General features: G+C 40.7%; 1 protein-coding gene across 5 annotated transcripts in view; it reads left to right on the top strand.

The window, feature by feature from the left end:
• The window catches only part of znf385a (zinc finger protein 385A), a 131,353-nt gene that overhangs the window by 11,231 nt on the left and 102,529 nt on the right, over positions 1-17,593 (top strand). The window contains exon 1 of one of the 5 annotated variants that reach the window (XM_036590962.1): positions 13,366-13,970. The exons of the other annotated variants lie outside the window; for them this stretch is intronic. Coding sequence (XP_036446855.1) covers positions 13,961-13,970 — 10 coding nt within the window. The 5' untranslated portion in view covers positions 13,366-13,960. Of the gene's footprint in view, positions 1-13,365; positions 13,971-17,593 lie in introns of those variants that run through there. 5 annotated transcript variants of the gene reach the window in all.

Below are 17,593 nucleotides of genomic sequence, written 5' to 3'. Positions count from 1 at the left end.
TGCCATGTCTGTGGCGAAAGGGCATATTAGGGAAACATGTTCAGAAGCTGGATTGTTCCAGGGGGAAAACTGTGGTAGTGAGCTGTTGAGTGAGCTTTGAGCTGTCAGTGATAGGCATTTTGCCTACAAAAAACCTGGAAAGACTAGAAGAGAGAAATGATGATGATGAAAGAGCTGTCAAAAGATTTGTGTTGCCCTCAATCCTCAGATTCACTTTGCTGTATCCGGTATCTGCCTGACTAGCCAACACAGAGTCCATATTTAATCCCGTGTACTCTTGTCTCTTGTGGCACATTAAAAATAGAGGAGGCCTACCGGTATTCCAACACACCGCTAGACCTCTGGCCAAGCAGGGAAGCCTCTAAGAATCCCTCAAATCCAATGGCCCTCTTCCACGGTACGTTGTGATTTGTCCCACTGCCACGGACGCATCAGCTACCCATGGAAAACTCTGCTTCAGCAATCTGGCTGTGGTCTGGTCCAGTGCAGGGTGTTTGTAGTGTTAATGAAAGTCACCTTTATGCTTTCACTTACTGTAAATTACCAGTTCATTATGTATTAAGTACCTATACCTTTTGGACAGTTTCTTAGGTACTTTTGTGAGCTTTGTAGGTTTATAATTACTGATTCGCTGTGCAATTTGTCATTCACCCTCTATCCAATTCATCAATGGAAAAGAGGGCCACTGCTGGAAAAACATTATTGGATCATTCTCTATACAGCAGTGATACCAACATGGTAGTGGCGTGTTAGTGTGAGTTGCACTTGTACAGTTATATTGGGCACAGCAGTGACATTACTGGGCTGAGAATAGTCCACCATTTAAAAAATATCCAGCCAGCAAAGGTCCGGTGAACACAGTTTTCTGATCCTGGATTTTGTAATTACTGGTAGTTGAACTGTTTTATTCTATTGCCAAAAAATATCCAGCCAGCAGTGGTCCTGGGGTCAGAAACTGGCCACTGATGAAGGCCTAGAGCAGAGTTATTCTTCACCCAACGGTGAATACAATTTTCTGATCCTGGATTTTGTGCTTACTAATAGTTGAACTGTCTTGTTCCGTTGGCAGATACTTTCACTGGATAAAAATACTTAAAAGTAGTAAAAACATCCAGAAATAAGTTAAATAACAGTATCTGTCCAGGGTGTTTCCTGCCTTCTACCTATTGACCACTATGATAGGCTCCAGCTCCCCCCGTGACCCAGAAGGATAAGCGGCTTAGAAGATGACAAAATCCAAGACCTGAAAATAGACTCAAGGTCTGGACTTCAGTACATCTTAGAGGATGAAAATTGTGGATGACAGAGAGTATCTATAATATACCAACAATGTAGGTGTGTGATAAAGCCAGTAAGTGTATAATGGTTCTAGTCTTGGACTAAATCTACATAATAGGGTGACTTGTACTCAGAGCAGCTGTTTCGTAATGCCTGCAGGATTGTAGTCCAGTTTACAGGTTTGGTTTGTGTCCAAGGTGGGTGGTTGCTTACGTAGTGGGGTCAGTTTGCAGTTGGGGTTGATTTCCCATCTGGAAACGATCCATGCTACAGCTATAGGTGGTCTCCGCTTGCTTCAGGGTGGTGTTTGTGGATGTGACACCCCATGGAGCTATCCGGCAAGTCTAAAAACAGCTCTCTAAATAAACCATAATTCTCATGGTAATTGGTGCCCTTTACAAGGAGCAAAAATCCCAAAATAGCTGGAGAGTGTTAAGTCCATGTGGGTACAGTGATATTTTTCTGTACAGGCTCATCATACAGTCCTGCCTGATCCTCCTAAAGTAGCAAAGAACTCCAGATGTAGTCTACATTACTAGTACACATACCTTACCTAGCATTAGTAAACACATGCATTTATTGCCTGCTGGTTGTTATTCTTGAGAGATTATCCACGCCGTTGCAGGGAGCAACACCATTAGAGCCCATTAAGTTCTGATTTGAGAGACTTAATGTGAAAGAGGAGTAATGTATGATGGAGATGATCATGTTTTGTCTTTGTTTACAGTTGTGTGTTTGTGTCAGTGTACCTGTAGAGGGCAGCAGTGTGCTTTAATACCAGTACTGTTCTGCTCTACAGCTGCACATTAAAGAGCCTTATATCACTGTAATTGCAGTTAATGCAATGGTGAGAGCGACATGAGTGGAAATCCTCTTCTCTCTGTCGCAGTGCAGCTTTGCCCTGTCACAGGGCTCTTACTTCTGCGGCCATGCAGTGTAGACTCTCTCTCTCTCTCTCTCTCTCTCTCTCTCTCTCTCTCTCTCTCTTTCCCATTCTCTCTCTTTCTCTCTCTCTCCATCTTTCTCTCTCTCACTATATTTCTCTACCTTTATCTCTCTCTCTCTTTCTGTCATTCACACTCACTATCTTTACGTTTATCTTTCTTTCTCTTTCTCACTCTGTCTCTCTCTCTTCCTTTCTCTCCCTCTCTCTCTTTCTCTCTCTCACTATATTTCCTCTACCTTTATCTCTGTCTATCTTTCTCTTTCCCTCTCTCTCTCTGTCATACACACTCACTATCTTTACCTTTATCTTTCTCTCTCTCTCTCACTCTGTCTTTCTCTACCTTTATCTTTTCTCACACTATTTCTCATCCTTTATCTTTTTCTTTCTCTCTTTCTCTCTATCTCTCTCTCTCTCTGCTATATTTCTCTACCTTTATCTCTCTCTCTCATTTTCTCTCTCTCTCTCTCTCTCTCTCTCTCTCTCTCTCTCTCTCTGTCATACACACTCACTATCTTTATCTTTCTCTCTCTCCCTTTCTCTCTTTCTCTCACTATATTTCTCTACCTTTAGCTGTCTCTAATTCTCTCTGCATCTCCTCTCTTTATACCTTTCTCTCTTCCCTTCATTTTTTCTACCCCCTCTCTCCCCAACTACCCCCTCTTTCTTTCCTCTGTTTCTCTTTTTATCTTTCTATCCTCTCTCTCTCTCTCTCTCTCTCTCTCTCTCTCTCTCTCTCTCTCTCTTCTGTCTTCCTTTATCTCTCTCACAGGTTATATGTCTCCCTATACCTTTTTTCTTTCTTTTTCAACTTCTTTCTGTCTCCTCTTTCTATCTCTCCTCTCCTTTGCACCTCTCTCTCTCTCTCTCTCTCTCTCTCTCTCTCTCTCTCTCTCTCTCTCTCTCTATCCTCCAGCTGGTGTCAGGGATCGTGGCAGATTACAGGGCTCACCCAGCAGCACCTGACTCACTCACTCTCTGTCTTCAGATTACCACTCTGGCCCAGCATGGCTTATCCCGGCCTGCCATTGCCTGGCATGGCCTGGCATGACCACTGGCACCCTGGAGCCTGGGCTTTTCAGGTGCTGTTTTAACTTTTAGCTATTAATATCTCCATGACAGTTCACTCTATGGGATTATATCCCGGGCGGCACCTGAAAATAAGCATCTCTTAGATCATAATCTGCAATCATATTTCATGGGTAATAGATGCTTTAGTATTGGTTCATTCATTTTATGTGTGCATTTATCTTAATAACTATGAATAACAAAAGGCAGCATGACCTTGAGAGGCACTGTACTGGCACACAGTAGAGCCCATCCCAAGAGAGGGGGGAATATTGCCGTGCCTTGAAGTGTTATTACGCCTTTAAATCTCCATGAAAATTGCTTGAATTAGATGCAGCTTGTAACGGTCAGTTAATTGAACTTTGGTGAAGGTCAAGTACTCGGTCTTTGTGTCCACAAATGTTTCTCAAAACTCTTGGTGAGAGGAGTCTATGAAGCACACTTATACAGTCACTTCATGCCAACAACCTTTTACCCTTTTCTTAGCTGCGTCATATTGTGTTCAATAACAGATAATACAAAATGGAGCTTTATCACATAGAATGCATCACATGTAGTCATGATTTATCACATTTGATATCAACTAACTAACTAATTCTTCACAAACTCGCAGTTTGAAGATTTGACTAGGCTAGTAACATTAGCTAAATTAGCATATCTCAATTTTATGTGAAAGACTACCTGCCTTTTATAGTGTAAAAGCCATGTGGCAGCTACTATGTGTTTTATGGCCTTGCTCTGGGTTTAATTTAATGCAGTAGCAAAATAGTGAGTGGTACTCTGAGAAATTAAGCAGTGCTGGAAGTTGCCAGGCGGAGATGAGCGATGACTCAGAATGTCGTTGCCACCTTCATTAAAAACAGTGGTTTTGAATTGTGCTGTGGCCTTAGGGAGGTGCAGTTACCGAACGCGTGGGCTAATTCAACATTAACTGTTATATTGTCATATATATACTCATATACACTATATTGCCAAAAGTATTCACTCACCCATCCAAATTATTGAATTCAGGTGTTCCAGTCACTTCCTAGCTACAGGTGTATAAAACCAAGCACCTAGGCATGCCGACTGCTTCTACAAACATTTGTGAAAGAATGGGTCGCTCTCAGGAGCTCAGTGAATTCCAGCGTGGCACCGTGATAGGATGCCACCTGTGCAAGTCCAGTCGTGAAATTTCCTCGCTACAAAATATTCCACAGTCAACTGTCAGTGGTATTATAACAAAGTGGAAGCGATTGGGAACGACAGCAACTCAGCCACGAAGTGGTAGACCACGTAAAATGACGTGCGCAGAGGTCGCCAACTTTCTGCAGAGTCAATCACTCTCAATCATGTGGCCTTCAGATTAGCTCAAGAACAGTGCTTAGAGAGCTTCATGGAATGGGTTTCCATGGCCGAGCAGCTGAATCCAAGCCTTACATCACAAAGTGCAATGCAAAGTGTCGAATGCAGTGGTGTAAAGCGCCGCCACTGGACTCTGGAGCAGTGGAGACGTGTTCTCTGAGTGACGAATCACGCTTCTCCATCTGGCAATCTGATGGATGAGTCTAAGTTTGGCGGTTGCCAGGAGAACGGTACTTGTCTGACTGCATTGTGCCAAGTGTAAAGTTTGGTGGAGGGGGATTATGGTGTGGGGTTTTTCAGGAGTTGGGCTCGGCCCCTTAGTTCCAGTGAAAGGAACTCTTAATGCTTTAGCAGACCAAGAGATTTTGGACAGTTTCATGCTCCCAACTTTGTGGGAACAGTTCGGGGACGGCCCCTTCCTGTTCCAACATGACTGCGCACCAGTGCACAAAGCAAGGTCCATAAAGACATGGATGAGCGAGTTTGGTGTGGAAGAACTTGACTGGCCTACACACAGTCCGGACCTCAACCCAATATAACACCTTTGGGATGAATTAGAGCGGAGACTGCAAGCCAGGCCTTCTTGTCCAACATCAACATCACTTGTGGAAAAATGGTCAAAAATTCCCAGAAACACACTCCTTAACCTTGTGGAAAGCCTTCCCAGAAGAGTTGAAGCTGTTATAGCTGCAAAGGGTGGGCCGACATCATATTAAACCCTATGGATTAAGAATGGGATGTCACTCAAGTCAAGTCAAGTCAAGTCAGCTTTATTGTTAATACTACAATATGTACAGGACATACAGAGTATTGAAATTGCGTTACTCTCAGACCCCATGGTGTAGCAATCACATTAAATAGACAGTAAACAGGACATGTGTGAATTAAATAGACATTAAATAAACACTAATCGTAAAAATAAACACTAATTGTAGAAAAATAGAATAAAAAAATTATATAAATATAAGAAGGTCTCTTAACAATAAAGTGACATAAGTGACATAAGGCACATACAGATTAAGGTCTGTGGGTATGAATAGTGCAATTATAAACAATAGTGCAATTAGAATGAGCTTATGGAGCAGTTAATGGAGGAGTGCGTAACAGAAAGTGCGTATACACTCAAGTTCATATGTAGTATGAAGTATGTAGTAACAAGTATATGTCGTAGCTCATTAAAACGTGCAGATAAATTCTATCGAAAATTACAGATTCTATACTTACAATCAAATATCACATTTGTGTTTCTGAATAGAAGAGGAAACATTTTACTATGAATTCATTTTGTTTTAAAAAGCTCTTGTTATTTGTACTCTCTTGTTTTGTGGGGAGAAAAAAAAACATGCGTTACATTTTTGTAATTTCTTTGACTAAAACTGAAAGTCGTAAACAGCAATCAGAAGTGCATAGAACATAAATCAAGTGTAATTCATTGCATTCATTGCAAAATATGTGATTGAATGTTTAGTATTTAGTATCTTTTAATGTTTGAAATTAATTACATAATCACACCACCAATCTAAAATTTGGAATCACTTACCATATTAACAATTTTTGTCTTTTTCTTACAATGATATCTTATACAGTGTTGATTTATTCACAAGATTTTGTTAAATGTTTAATTCAGTATTGCAGAATAATGGGAACAAAAAGTTGATAAACTACTAAATGATCAATAATATAATTATCTGTTTAATTATATATTTACATTCATTTTCTTGTCAAGTAATCTGCCTTGGGATTTGGTTTCCACTTCCACATTAACAAGTTTGTGTTATTTTATATTCAATGATAAGTTGTAAAATGTTGATTTAAATATTGCAAACTATTCACTATATATAAATATAAATTGAAATATATCTATTAAATAATAAATAATACACTGTAATTAACTAGTTACTTTCTTTTTCTTGTTGTCTAATTTGATATTTGACTTCTGCTTGTGAAGTATGAAATATGAATTCTGTATATATATATATATATACGTGATGTTATACAGCTTCCCTAGTTATTTTATAATTTTCTACAATTCCATTTATTCCGAACACATCAAACATTTCTTTATTTATAGTTACAGCTTCCTAGTGTCCTAGTAATTATTTGAAAATTGTGAAATTCAGGACTAACATTTTACACTCTCAGAAATAAAGGTAGTACACTGTGACTGGGGCAGTACCCCTCTTGTCACTGGGGTGGTACCCTCAAGGCTCTCAGTACCTTTAGTCCACAAAGGTAATTGTTCCATAATTCATTGATATTATATTTTCTAAGTTGCATTGACTCTGCACACCCCGTCTCGTCTCCAGGCCTTTTCTTTTATTGTTCTGTTTTAAAACATTAGGTATATATGTACTTTTCACCTGGGAAAAACTTATTTAAGGTATAGAATTGGACTTTAAAACCTTTGTGGGTACATTAAAATTGTTTGTACCTTGTTTACCTGCACAGAATTTCTAGCAGTGCAGAATTATTTTATATATTTATTTGGACCAATATAACCATCAGCTCTCAGCTTCAAAGGGTTAAACATTTAGGAAGTATGACAGTTTCTTCAATCGTCAGCCTGGTGTACTGACCAGTTACTGACCTTCTCCTCTCCTCCGTGTGGTGTGTGATGGGTCTCATGACCTCAGGAGCTGACTCTGCAGAGCCATTACTGTCAAACACACAATGACCAAATAACGAATTGATCTAAATAACTACTCAGGCATGGATGCTGTTTACTCCTGTATTTCTTCTTCTGCTCTGTCTTCAACTCACATTTCTCCATCAATCCTGCTGTCCTCGCACCTCTCCACTGATGTCCACTCCCTTCTCTGTCTGTGACCATATCTACCATGAGTTTCCTACCACATACACACACACACACACACACACACACACACACACACACATAAACGCACACACACCAAAGCCAGGGGTGACAGAGGATCCCCATTCTTGGATTTCACCCTCTCATCATGACATCCATTAAAGTCCTGCTGGGTCCCAGGCCCCAGCGGGTAGACAGCACATTAGCGATCGGCCCATTGAGCTCAACAAGGCCCGCCTCTGAATTATTGATATCAACACAACTAATGAGGAAACACGATCCCCTCTGCTGCTGACACATAGCGGGTCACACTCCTCCTCACCCCCCCCATCCACCCAGACACACGGACGACACTGCCGTCTTTCAGCGCACCTGCCCCACCTGCACCTATAGAGAGCAAACAGAGTCCAGCTAGACTGAAGGACAAAAGTACCACCTTATAGCACAGCTACTCATTGCTGCTAGTCATCAACAGTGTTGGAAGTAATGAGTTACAAAGTATTGCATTGTTGTAATTTCACTACTTTGGGTGGTAATGAGTAATGTATTTAATTACCTTTTCAGATTAAATCCAAAACCGTTACTTTTATCATAAAAAAAATGTATGGACTATTGAAGGCTATAGCAGAAAAATGCAACCATTTCCTGTTGATGACCTAATGTCAGCCGACCTTACGGTGGTGCAATGAATGAGTGAATCAATCAGCATTAGCCCACACAATGGCCGACAGTTGGGGCAATGTGAGCTTGCTGTCCTGGAAATATGGGCATCATTTTTCCCTCCTTGAGATTAAGGACAAGAATATACTGGTGAGTTGTAGTCTATGTGTAGGTGTGAAAACTTTATCCACATTAGTAATGCTAATCTTCTGAAGCACCTGACAACATGCTTCTACAAAGCTAATCATGAAAGACCCCAGCACTAGTGCCGCTGACCACGCCATCCAGTCAAATTTTGATTTCAAATCCAAGAGTTCATCTGGACAGTCTGTGGTGAACCTGGCAGAACTGATTAGACTGAATGCCAGGTATGTCGTCAAAGACATGCAACCCATGTCAGCTTTTAGAATGTCAGTATGTAGAATGTCAGTATTCAGAAGTAACACAAAAGTTGTTCTCCTTTGTAACTAATTCCATTAATATGCAGTAGCTGATGATGTAATTCAGTTACTTTGAAAGAAGTAACTAATTACTAAGTTTCAGTAACTTGTATGACACTGACCATCAATGATGGTGGTTATGGAAAAAAAGTTGACAAGTACTTCTATCCATGCCTCTTCGACAAATGCGACATTTTTTCCTAATTACTGCTGTGAGGTCAGATAAGCCTTAAAGAACATAGACAAAAATCCCATTCTAGCTAATGAGAAACTGTAGTGCACTACAATTTAGAGTGTGGTAGTAATTTCAAATGAGACAGTACTGTGCAAAAGTCTGGAATATTTTTCACACCTCCATTGTTCAGTCTTAGAAGTTGGTGACATTTTCTCCTTCTCACAAATAATCTCAATGACAAATTTAGACTCATCAGTTCATCAAACCTTACTCCACTTCTCAGATGCCCAGTTTAGGTGTTCTAGTGCAAATTTTCTTGGTGACGACTTTATGACAGCTACACATCCATAACATTGAGTGTCTTCTCACAGTGGAAGGATGAACAGGTACACCTGTGGATTATTTCAGATCTGAAGTAGGAGTGAAACTTTATTTTCTCCTCTCTCCAAAAGATGAAAGCTTTAGGTGCTGTTTATCTGATGGGGCAGTTTTGGTGGCTTACCAGGTCTTGTACAGTTGTTATTTTTTATAATGTTTTGAAAACTCCTGTTTTTTTAATGTGTTTTCCTTTGACTTTACTTATTTTGTATGCAAGTGAAAATTCACACTGTTTGGATCGGATGTATTTTTTCCTTTTTTCATTTGTTTATCATGTAATTATTCTAACATTAGCATGGTGGCATACACACACACACACACACACACAACCACACATTCTGTGTAAATGGCCCAAAATTATTTGGAAAAATGTGTGGTTCCCATATGTTACCATATCTATCAATCTATCCATCTCCCTCCCTCTCTCTCTCTCTCTCTCTCTCTCTCTCTATATATATATATATATATATATATATAGAAGATATATATACATATATATAAAAGAGGACCTCATTTGTCGAATAGATGGAACTTTGAATGATGATGGGGCAAAGTGTTAGGAGCTGGAGAACAGCATAGACAATGTAATAACTGTCAAAAGATTGAAAGATTCGAGAAATAAGCATTAGTTGTAGTCCTGCTGCTGCGTTCTGAGTGATGCCCTTCGATTGGTTGCTCTTCTGCAGTCTGTGCCAAAGCAGGTGCTGTGACTTTGGCTTTGGTGGGTGCTGCTCATGATTAGGAGGTGAAAAGGGTAATCCAGGCTGCTTTGGCATGGCCTTTGAAAAAGCAGCGATAAAAAGCAGTTAATAAAAACACACACTACGAGCGCACAGAGCTTTATTACAGCGCCCGTTTTCTGGAGATGAGGTTCAGCTGCGTAACAATGCTGTTTGCTCAGGTGATGGTGTACAGTATGAGCAGTGTCTGAGATCAGATGACAGTGCGTACGTGTGTGTGTGTATCCGTGGGCGCGTTTTGTGCGTGTGTATTTGTATAGCTGTGGTATTATAGTATTAGTAGACTTAATACACAAATAATGCACACAAACTGTCTCTGGCTTTGGCTTGGTTTCTCTCTCTCTCCCTCTCTCCTTTTCCCCTCAATGTCTCTCGTCCTCTGTGTTGGCTGTGCACGGCAGTGCCTGTATTTGTCTAGCTGTCGTACTGTGTTAGTAGACTTAATTCAGGCAAAATGTCTCTGGCTTTGTCTGGCCCCTCCCCCGAATTGGCTTTGTCTTGTACTGGGCTGTTAAAGGGAAATTCCACCAATTTTTTTTAAATATCTGTTTTTTTTTTTATCGTTAAGTTATAAGATGTGAAATGCTCTTTTCTAGAGAAACATACTGAGTCGGAATTGGTGGTGGTTATGGTGATAGGAACCAGATGTCTGATGCCTCTTAAAGCTCCCTCACAAAAAAGTTATTACATTCAATAATTACAAGTATGCTGCCTGATGCCTAAAACTGTGAGTGTGTTTACATGCACTCAATAAATCGATCATAATCTGATTTCTGCAGTTGTCTGATTATTCAAATAGTCATGTAAACAGCAGACTCCAATTTCTTCCATCAGACTAAGGTCTAGAAATCCTATTAAGAAATCCAATAAAGAGAGCTGGATTTTAGCTCAGTGATCAGATTTCTCAGTGCATGTAAACTCTTACTCTGACACTTTTGGAGTGATGCTGAAACCAACTACATGGTTGACGAAATAAGGGATTTAAATATTCTTTCTTCTAGATAATGTATGTTCATAGTTTCAGTGCCGCAATGTTTTTAGAAAAAAGCTGTTATGTTACGTCTTCTTCTGTGAATTTATTGGCTGGTTGCAAAGCAGAAATCTGATTACTGCCCGACTCATGTAAACCCGGAGTTTTCACATTATCTGATTACTCAAGTGATCGGATTACTGACAAAATCTGATTTTCTGCAGTTATCAGATTATTAAGTGCATGTAAACGCACTCATTGTTTTACAATGTTTTTGTATAAGTGTTTGGCCTGAAATGTGTGTTTAAGCGATACATGGTGGAGAGGTACATGCACGGCATTGTAAGCGAAACAACAAATAAAACAGATATATAAAGAATGTGACCCCTGGTTACTATGACCACCACTAAAAAAAAAAAGTCAGCAAGTTTCTTTACAATGAACCATTTCACATCAAACCACTCTGAATGACTCTAAATGAATGTTTACATCTCAATTACTGAATTATGCTGAGAATTCAGACAAAGATTGGTGGAATTCCCCTTTAAGAGTGCATATATTTGTATAGTTGTGGTATTATGCTAGTAAAAGTAATGCATACAGTGTCTGTGTTTGTGTGCATTTCTCTCTCGCTCTCTGTGTCCCTCTATGTCTCTTGTCCCTCTGTGCTGGCTAGGCACCGTAGTGGGGTATGAAGGGTACGTTTGTATAACGCTGGTATTATGTTAGTAGATGTAACACAAAATGTCTCTGGCTTTGTCTCTCTCTCTTTCTATCTCTCTGTGTCTCTCTATGTCTCTCGTCCTCCATGCTGGCTGTGCACAGTAGTGGGCTATTAAAGAGTGTCAGCTGGCCTCTTTAGTATTCCCTTCACTACTCACTGACTCACTGCACAAGCCTGAGACAAGGAAGAGGGAGAAAGAGCGAGAAGGATGAGAGAAAGCCAAAATAAAAGACAGCATTTCTCCACCTTCCGGCTCACGTGTGCGTGTGGGTCCCTGCAAATGTGTGCGTGTGGATGCGTGGGTGTGTGATATTGTATTGCTTTGGGGGATTAATTTTTTGACAGCTTTGTTGAGCCCTTTTCCTCTAAGTGCCAGTCTCTTGCCGGCAGCATGGTTCTCTGGGTTTGAAAGGCGCCGTTGAGCTCTGGGTGTGCTGCGGCTGTGTGCTGCTGCCTGCTTCGGGTGAGGGAGGGTTTACATACCAAAGGCACTCTATTTACAGAGCTTTATGAGCTCTATTTCATCCAGAAAACAACGTTTTCAAATCGGCCACATTGAACTGAACACGGCCGCAGCTAATTTCAGTGCCTACAGTTCCTCCTTGTGTCTGTCCCTTTCTCTCTCTCTCTCTCTCTCTCTCCCTCCCTCCCTTTCTCTCTTTGCTCTCTCACACTCTCATTCTTTCTCACTCTTCCTCCCTCACTGCTGATTTTCTCTCCCTTTCTTTCTTGTCTCTTTCTTTCTCTTGCTCTCTCCCCTCTTACTCTCTTTCTCTATCTTTCTCTCTCTCCTACATGCCCTTCTAACTCCTTCTCTCACTCTCTTTCTCTCTCTCACTCTTTCTTCTCTCCCTTTTTCTGTCATCTCCCCCCTTCTCTCTGTCTGTTGGTCTCTTTCTCTGTCCCCTTGCTGTGTTTGCTTCTCTCTCTCTCTCTCTCCCCCCTTGCTGTTTTTGCTTCTCTCTCTCTTCTCCCTCCCTTTCTCTCTCCCTCTCTCTGTCCCCTCGCTCTGTTTGTTTCTTTCACCGTCTCTCTTTCATTCCTCCCAGTCTTTTCTCCTTGTCACTCCATGTCTCCTCATCCCTCTGTCAGTTTGAATTTAGTTTAATCTCATCCTCCCTTCTTCCGCTCCCTCCGCCCTGTCGCTTTCTATTCTGTCTCTTTTCCCCCCCTCCGTCACCCCCCACCACCTTCCTCTCTCCCCAAAACTCACCTATGAGGCGAAAGACAAGAACGCATGAGGCGTAATCCCACGCAAAAAGATCAGAACCTGCAGAAAGATGGAGACAGAGACGGAGACAGGAGAAGTTAATCCCCTTACAAGTCCACTGTCACATGGAGTCAAAGAAGAGAGGGAGCGGGGGAGGAGGATGAATGAGAGAGAAGGAGGGGGGGGTGTCGGTCGCCCTGACTGCCATAAACAAACTGATAGAGAGAGAGGGAAAGAGAGAGAAGGGGAGAGAGATAGAAAGAAAGAGAGAGAAAGCCAGAGAGAGAGAGAGAGATAGATGAGACAGGAGAGAGAGGGAGAGATAAAGACAGAGAGAGAGAGAAGGAGAAATGGGTGAAGGGGGAGAGAGAGAGAAAGGGAAAAGGGGAAGAGGGAGAGAAGGAGAGAGAGAGAAAAGGAGAAATGGGGGAGAGAAGAAGAGAAGGAGAGAGAGAGAGAGCAGGGGACCATGGCATTCTGGGTCCAATGCTGCATGCTTTCCCACTCTGCGGAATGACAAGCGGCTGCTGCTTTCCTGATTGGATGCAACTGCCACCAATCAGGGCGCAGGCATGTAAGGTGCCTTTAGGTTATACCCAACCCCAAAAAACGAGGAGGGAGGGAGAAAAAGAGAGAGATCTAGAGGGAGAGAGATAGTGGGAGAGACAGAGAGTGAGGGAGAGAGAGAGCACTGAGCAGAGAGTAGAGCAGAGCAGGCACCGGCTTGACAGTGTTACTGAGGCATTTTTGTGCAGGGAGAGATGAATGGTGCCGTTGAAGGGAAATAGCTCATCAGCTTGGCTTTGGAGGCGCATTGTCCGTCCTGCTTTATCTCCAGTGGATGGAAATCACTCACTGACCGGAGCTCTGCTGTTTCTTCTCCTGCCTTCTGCCCCCTTCAAAAGGAACCCCTCCCCCCTCTAACTGCTCTCAGTCTCACCTGAGTGGAGCAGAAGACCTGTGGCCCCCCTTTCCCCCCTGCCCCCCCTCCTTACTCCAAAGAATACCGCTGTTCACCTGGAGAGAGCAGTTGCAAGGGACGCACAATGGACTACAGCTATGCTCTCACTCAGATAGTGCCGGCTGCTTGACTTGCTTCTGTTTTTTTGGGGGGGAGAGCAGAAGAGGAGCACGGAGAAGAATTCGGTTCCAGGAGCGCCGTAGAGGAGAAGCTGTGCTGTTTTCTTGTCCAGCAGCAAGAAAAACAACTTTGTCAGGATGATTTTGGGTAAGTTTCTTCTTTTCATCTCCACCAATTTTCCCTGCAGGCTGAAGTGGCTCTCTCACATAGAACTTCACAAAGGGCTGAAGGTGCTGTATCTCTCCATCACATGCATTCCTTTGCTGTCCGAACAAATGACTGTAGAGTGTGTGATGGGGGTGGTAGAGAGCATGGCCCCCGTGCTGTTTTCTTTAGGGCGAATGCGTCCTGGCAGTAAAGGTCACAGTGCTGGCACTCAGTGGCTGGCTTTAGGAGTTGTTTTACCCCTGGCCAGACTGTTCCTGTATCTCTGCTTAAAACGCCACAGAGATGGACTGAAGTTTGTCAATAGTTTATGATGTGGCGTTCAGTCGCTATTGCAAACAGGCTAAACATGAAGTGAATTTGAAGAAATGTTTTCCTGAAATGTCATTATATCATACTTCTGCACCAGTAGATGGTGATGCTTTTCATGTGCTGAAGTTTGAATCACTAGTATATATTTATATGATATGTTAATATAAGGTAAGGGTCTATGTGATACTATATCCAAGTATGATGTGTGACTATAAGGTAAGATACATGATAAATTACTATAAATTAAGGGTCTTTTATGTTACTATAGTGTAAGATATATTTGAAAATTACTTGTAAGAATATATTAATATAATAAAAGCCTATTTATACTATATAGACTACATACTATATAGACTATAGATAAATTACTGTAAGAAAGTGTCTAAAAGATGCAATTCTGTAATGGCAGGGATCTATAAATGATAATGTAAATTAAGGGTGAATATGTATATTAATTTTGGGTAATATATGAACAATTACTATAGGAGTCTATATATAAAAATGACTTCTACAGTTAAAAGTATATATGAGATAAATTATTATAAGGTAAGAGTGTATGTTTATGATAAATTAGAGTAGGTGTCCATATATGGATATTACTTATACAATTAAGAGCCCATATATGATAAATTACCGTACATAAAGGTTAGACATAAGCTTATATTTATGATATATGATGACATCACATATATATATATATATATATATATATATATATATATAATGTAGGTATGTTTGACATATATATATATATATATATATATATATATTTATGACATATGATGTCAAATATATATTTATGACATATGATGTCAAACATACCTATATTATATATATATATATATATATTATATATATATATATATATATATATATTTACACACACACACACACACACATATATATGACAGGCAGTGTCCAGTGGCTGATGCTGGCGGTGTTTTGGTGGAGTTTCTTCACCGCTTGGAGGCTCCAGCATGCAGCTTCAGAGTGGAGCTGCTGCTGATAGCCTCTCTGCAGAACCTCTGCACTACAACAACACGACTCGGTGTGTGTTCATGAGCAGAATAAAGCCGTGTCAATCAGGAATATGCTTGCACTGAGATTGGTGAGGCTATTGCCACTGCAACATGTGACATATAGCATAAATAATACCTAAACTACATAAATTATAAGTGAACACATCCTGCGCAATGACCAACATCTAAGCTGAAGCTACTGCATCTTTAACTAGTTCTCTTTTTCTGGAAATATGTAAGGCTAGGCTTTTTCCTTACGAAGTGGGGCAAATTGTTTTGCTTCTTCCATACCTAATTTGTGTGTGTGTTTTAACTCCTCCTTTGTAATGTGCCAGTGTTCTGAGCATGTTCATGTGATCCACTTCTTCTGTGTGTTGTTGTACAGGCCTGTGTGTGTATCCACCGGTTCAGGCTGCATTGTTTAACGCATGCCTGGGCTAATTCAGAAGCGAAGCTGCTACTTTGCTCGCCGGCTTTTTCTTCAGGGCATGTTTTTCTAAGGGGCTGAACATAATGATTATAGGGCATGCGACGTGGAGCCAGTGTGTGTGTATATGTGAGACAGAGATTATTATACATTTAACGAAGGCTTCTGTTTCACTTGCAGTAAAACAGTAGGACAGTTTGCTCTGTAATGGCTGGCCCAGGCGCCATGTTTATGTATGTGTATGTGTTGGCCTGGAAGCTGTGGATTGGCTTTCTCTGATGCAGAACATGTTCTGTCCAGCCATTGTCAAAACATGCAGGAACTAGAGTCTTTGCTCGTTATGTTTTCATGGTGTATTCTAAAGCCCTCACCTTTTAGAGTTTTTTGAGTGTGCGCTGGAGAGAAGCTGATTTCAGGCTCATTTAACACACAGCCGAGTGCAGTTCCACTCCACACATCAGGAGAGGTGATGGTAGTGACTAGAGAGATGTGTTAATGGCATCATTAACCCTCTAATAACAGCTGTTCTCCTCCAGACTAATCACTCAGCGCTACGTCTCACACCTCCATTTACTCCAGTGCATTTATCTTTTAGTTTGTTCTGTACACTGTATCTATCTATTACATATACATGTTGTCCTGTGCTTATTGCAAAACTACAATATACGTAATAACCAGCAAAAGAGGTTATATGGTATTTTAGTCAATTCTATACATTGCATTTCTATTATGTTTTATTTATTTACAGAATATATATGCCTATTGCATTTATATCGGCACTGTTGGGGAAAAAAATTGTATATCCGAAATGGTACCTTTGTGGAGCCCTGCTGGTGACATCCCATATAAACAGACATAATGTGTGGCCTTATTAATGCGTGGGACAGAGATCCTAATACGTGGCCACGACTTAGTAAGGTGTGGGAAACAGATAATGAAGTTGTGGACACCACTTAGTAAGGCATGGGAATAAGATCATGCCTTGCTAAGTCGTGGCCATGCATTAGAATCTCGTTCCTACGCCTTACTAAGTCATACCCACGACTTAATTATCTTGTGCCCATGCCTTACTAAGTTGTGGCCACACGTTATATTTATTTATATAGGATGTCACCAGCAGGGCCCTGTATACCTTTACAGGAAAGGAAAAACTTTCTTAATTTTCAGTATAAGCTTTGTAAAGCTTGGTCCAATTGTCATGAAGTATTCACACAAAAATGGTTTGTTTTGTTCAGACAGCAACGATATATATAACTCCACAGTGTTGCATAGATAATAATTAGCAAACAGCCTATTTGCATATACATTTGTTGCATAGATATTAGGTAACAACACTGAAAAAAATGTGTTGGATTTACTTCAAAAAAATAAATTAAGGCAACATTTTGCATGCAGCTTTTTAAGAAGGTTCAACATATGGGATTTTCAAGTAAGTTGAACCAAAAAACTTTTGATATACACACTCAATTGTATTAACTTTATTAAACTGCCTTTGCTTAAAATATTACTTCAGGTCAAAGTAAAAAGTTACATTGGGCCAACTCAAAGAAATAAATTAGTTATTGATTGAACTTACTTAAAGCAACATTATGTAACAGTTTTACTTTTAAAAAATTCAAAGTCAATTTGATGGTATGCTGGCTTATAATAGGGAGAATGGTATCCCTGTCATTTCCACTCTGGGCCCGGAACACCTGCTATAGCACTATGTAACTTTAGAAGAGTGAGGACAAAACCTCTGGCAAGAACTTCTTAACACTTTACTGCACCACTTCACACAAACTACTATGCGTCAGCTAGCTATAAGAAGTAGCTCGGTATTCCCAATATGGACATCGTAGCAGAGG

This window comes from Colossoma macropomum, unplaced genomic scaffold (assembly GCF_904425465.1).
Source record: "Colossoma macropomum unplaced genomic scaffold, Colossoma_macropomum, whole genome shotgun sequence".
Classification (NCBI taxonomy): Eukaryota; Metazoa; Chordata; class Actinopteri; order Characiformes; family Serrasalmidae; genus Colossoma; species Colossoma macropomum.
The sequence above is the reverse complement of the archived record's forward strand: the minus strand, read 5'-3'. Positions and strand labels throughout refer to the sequence as shown.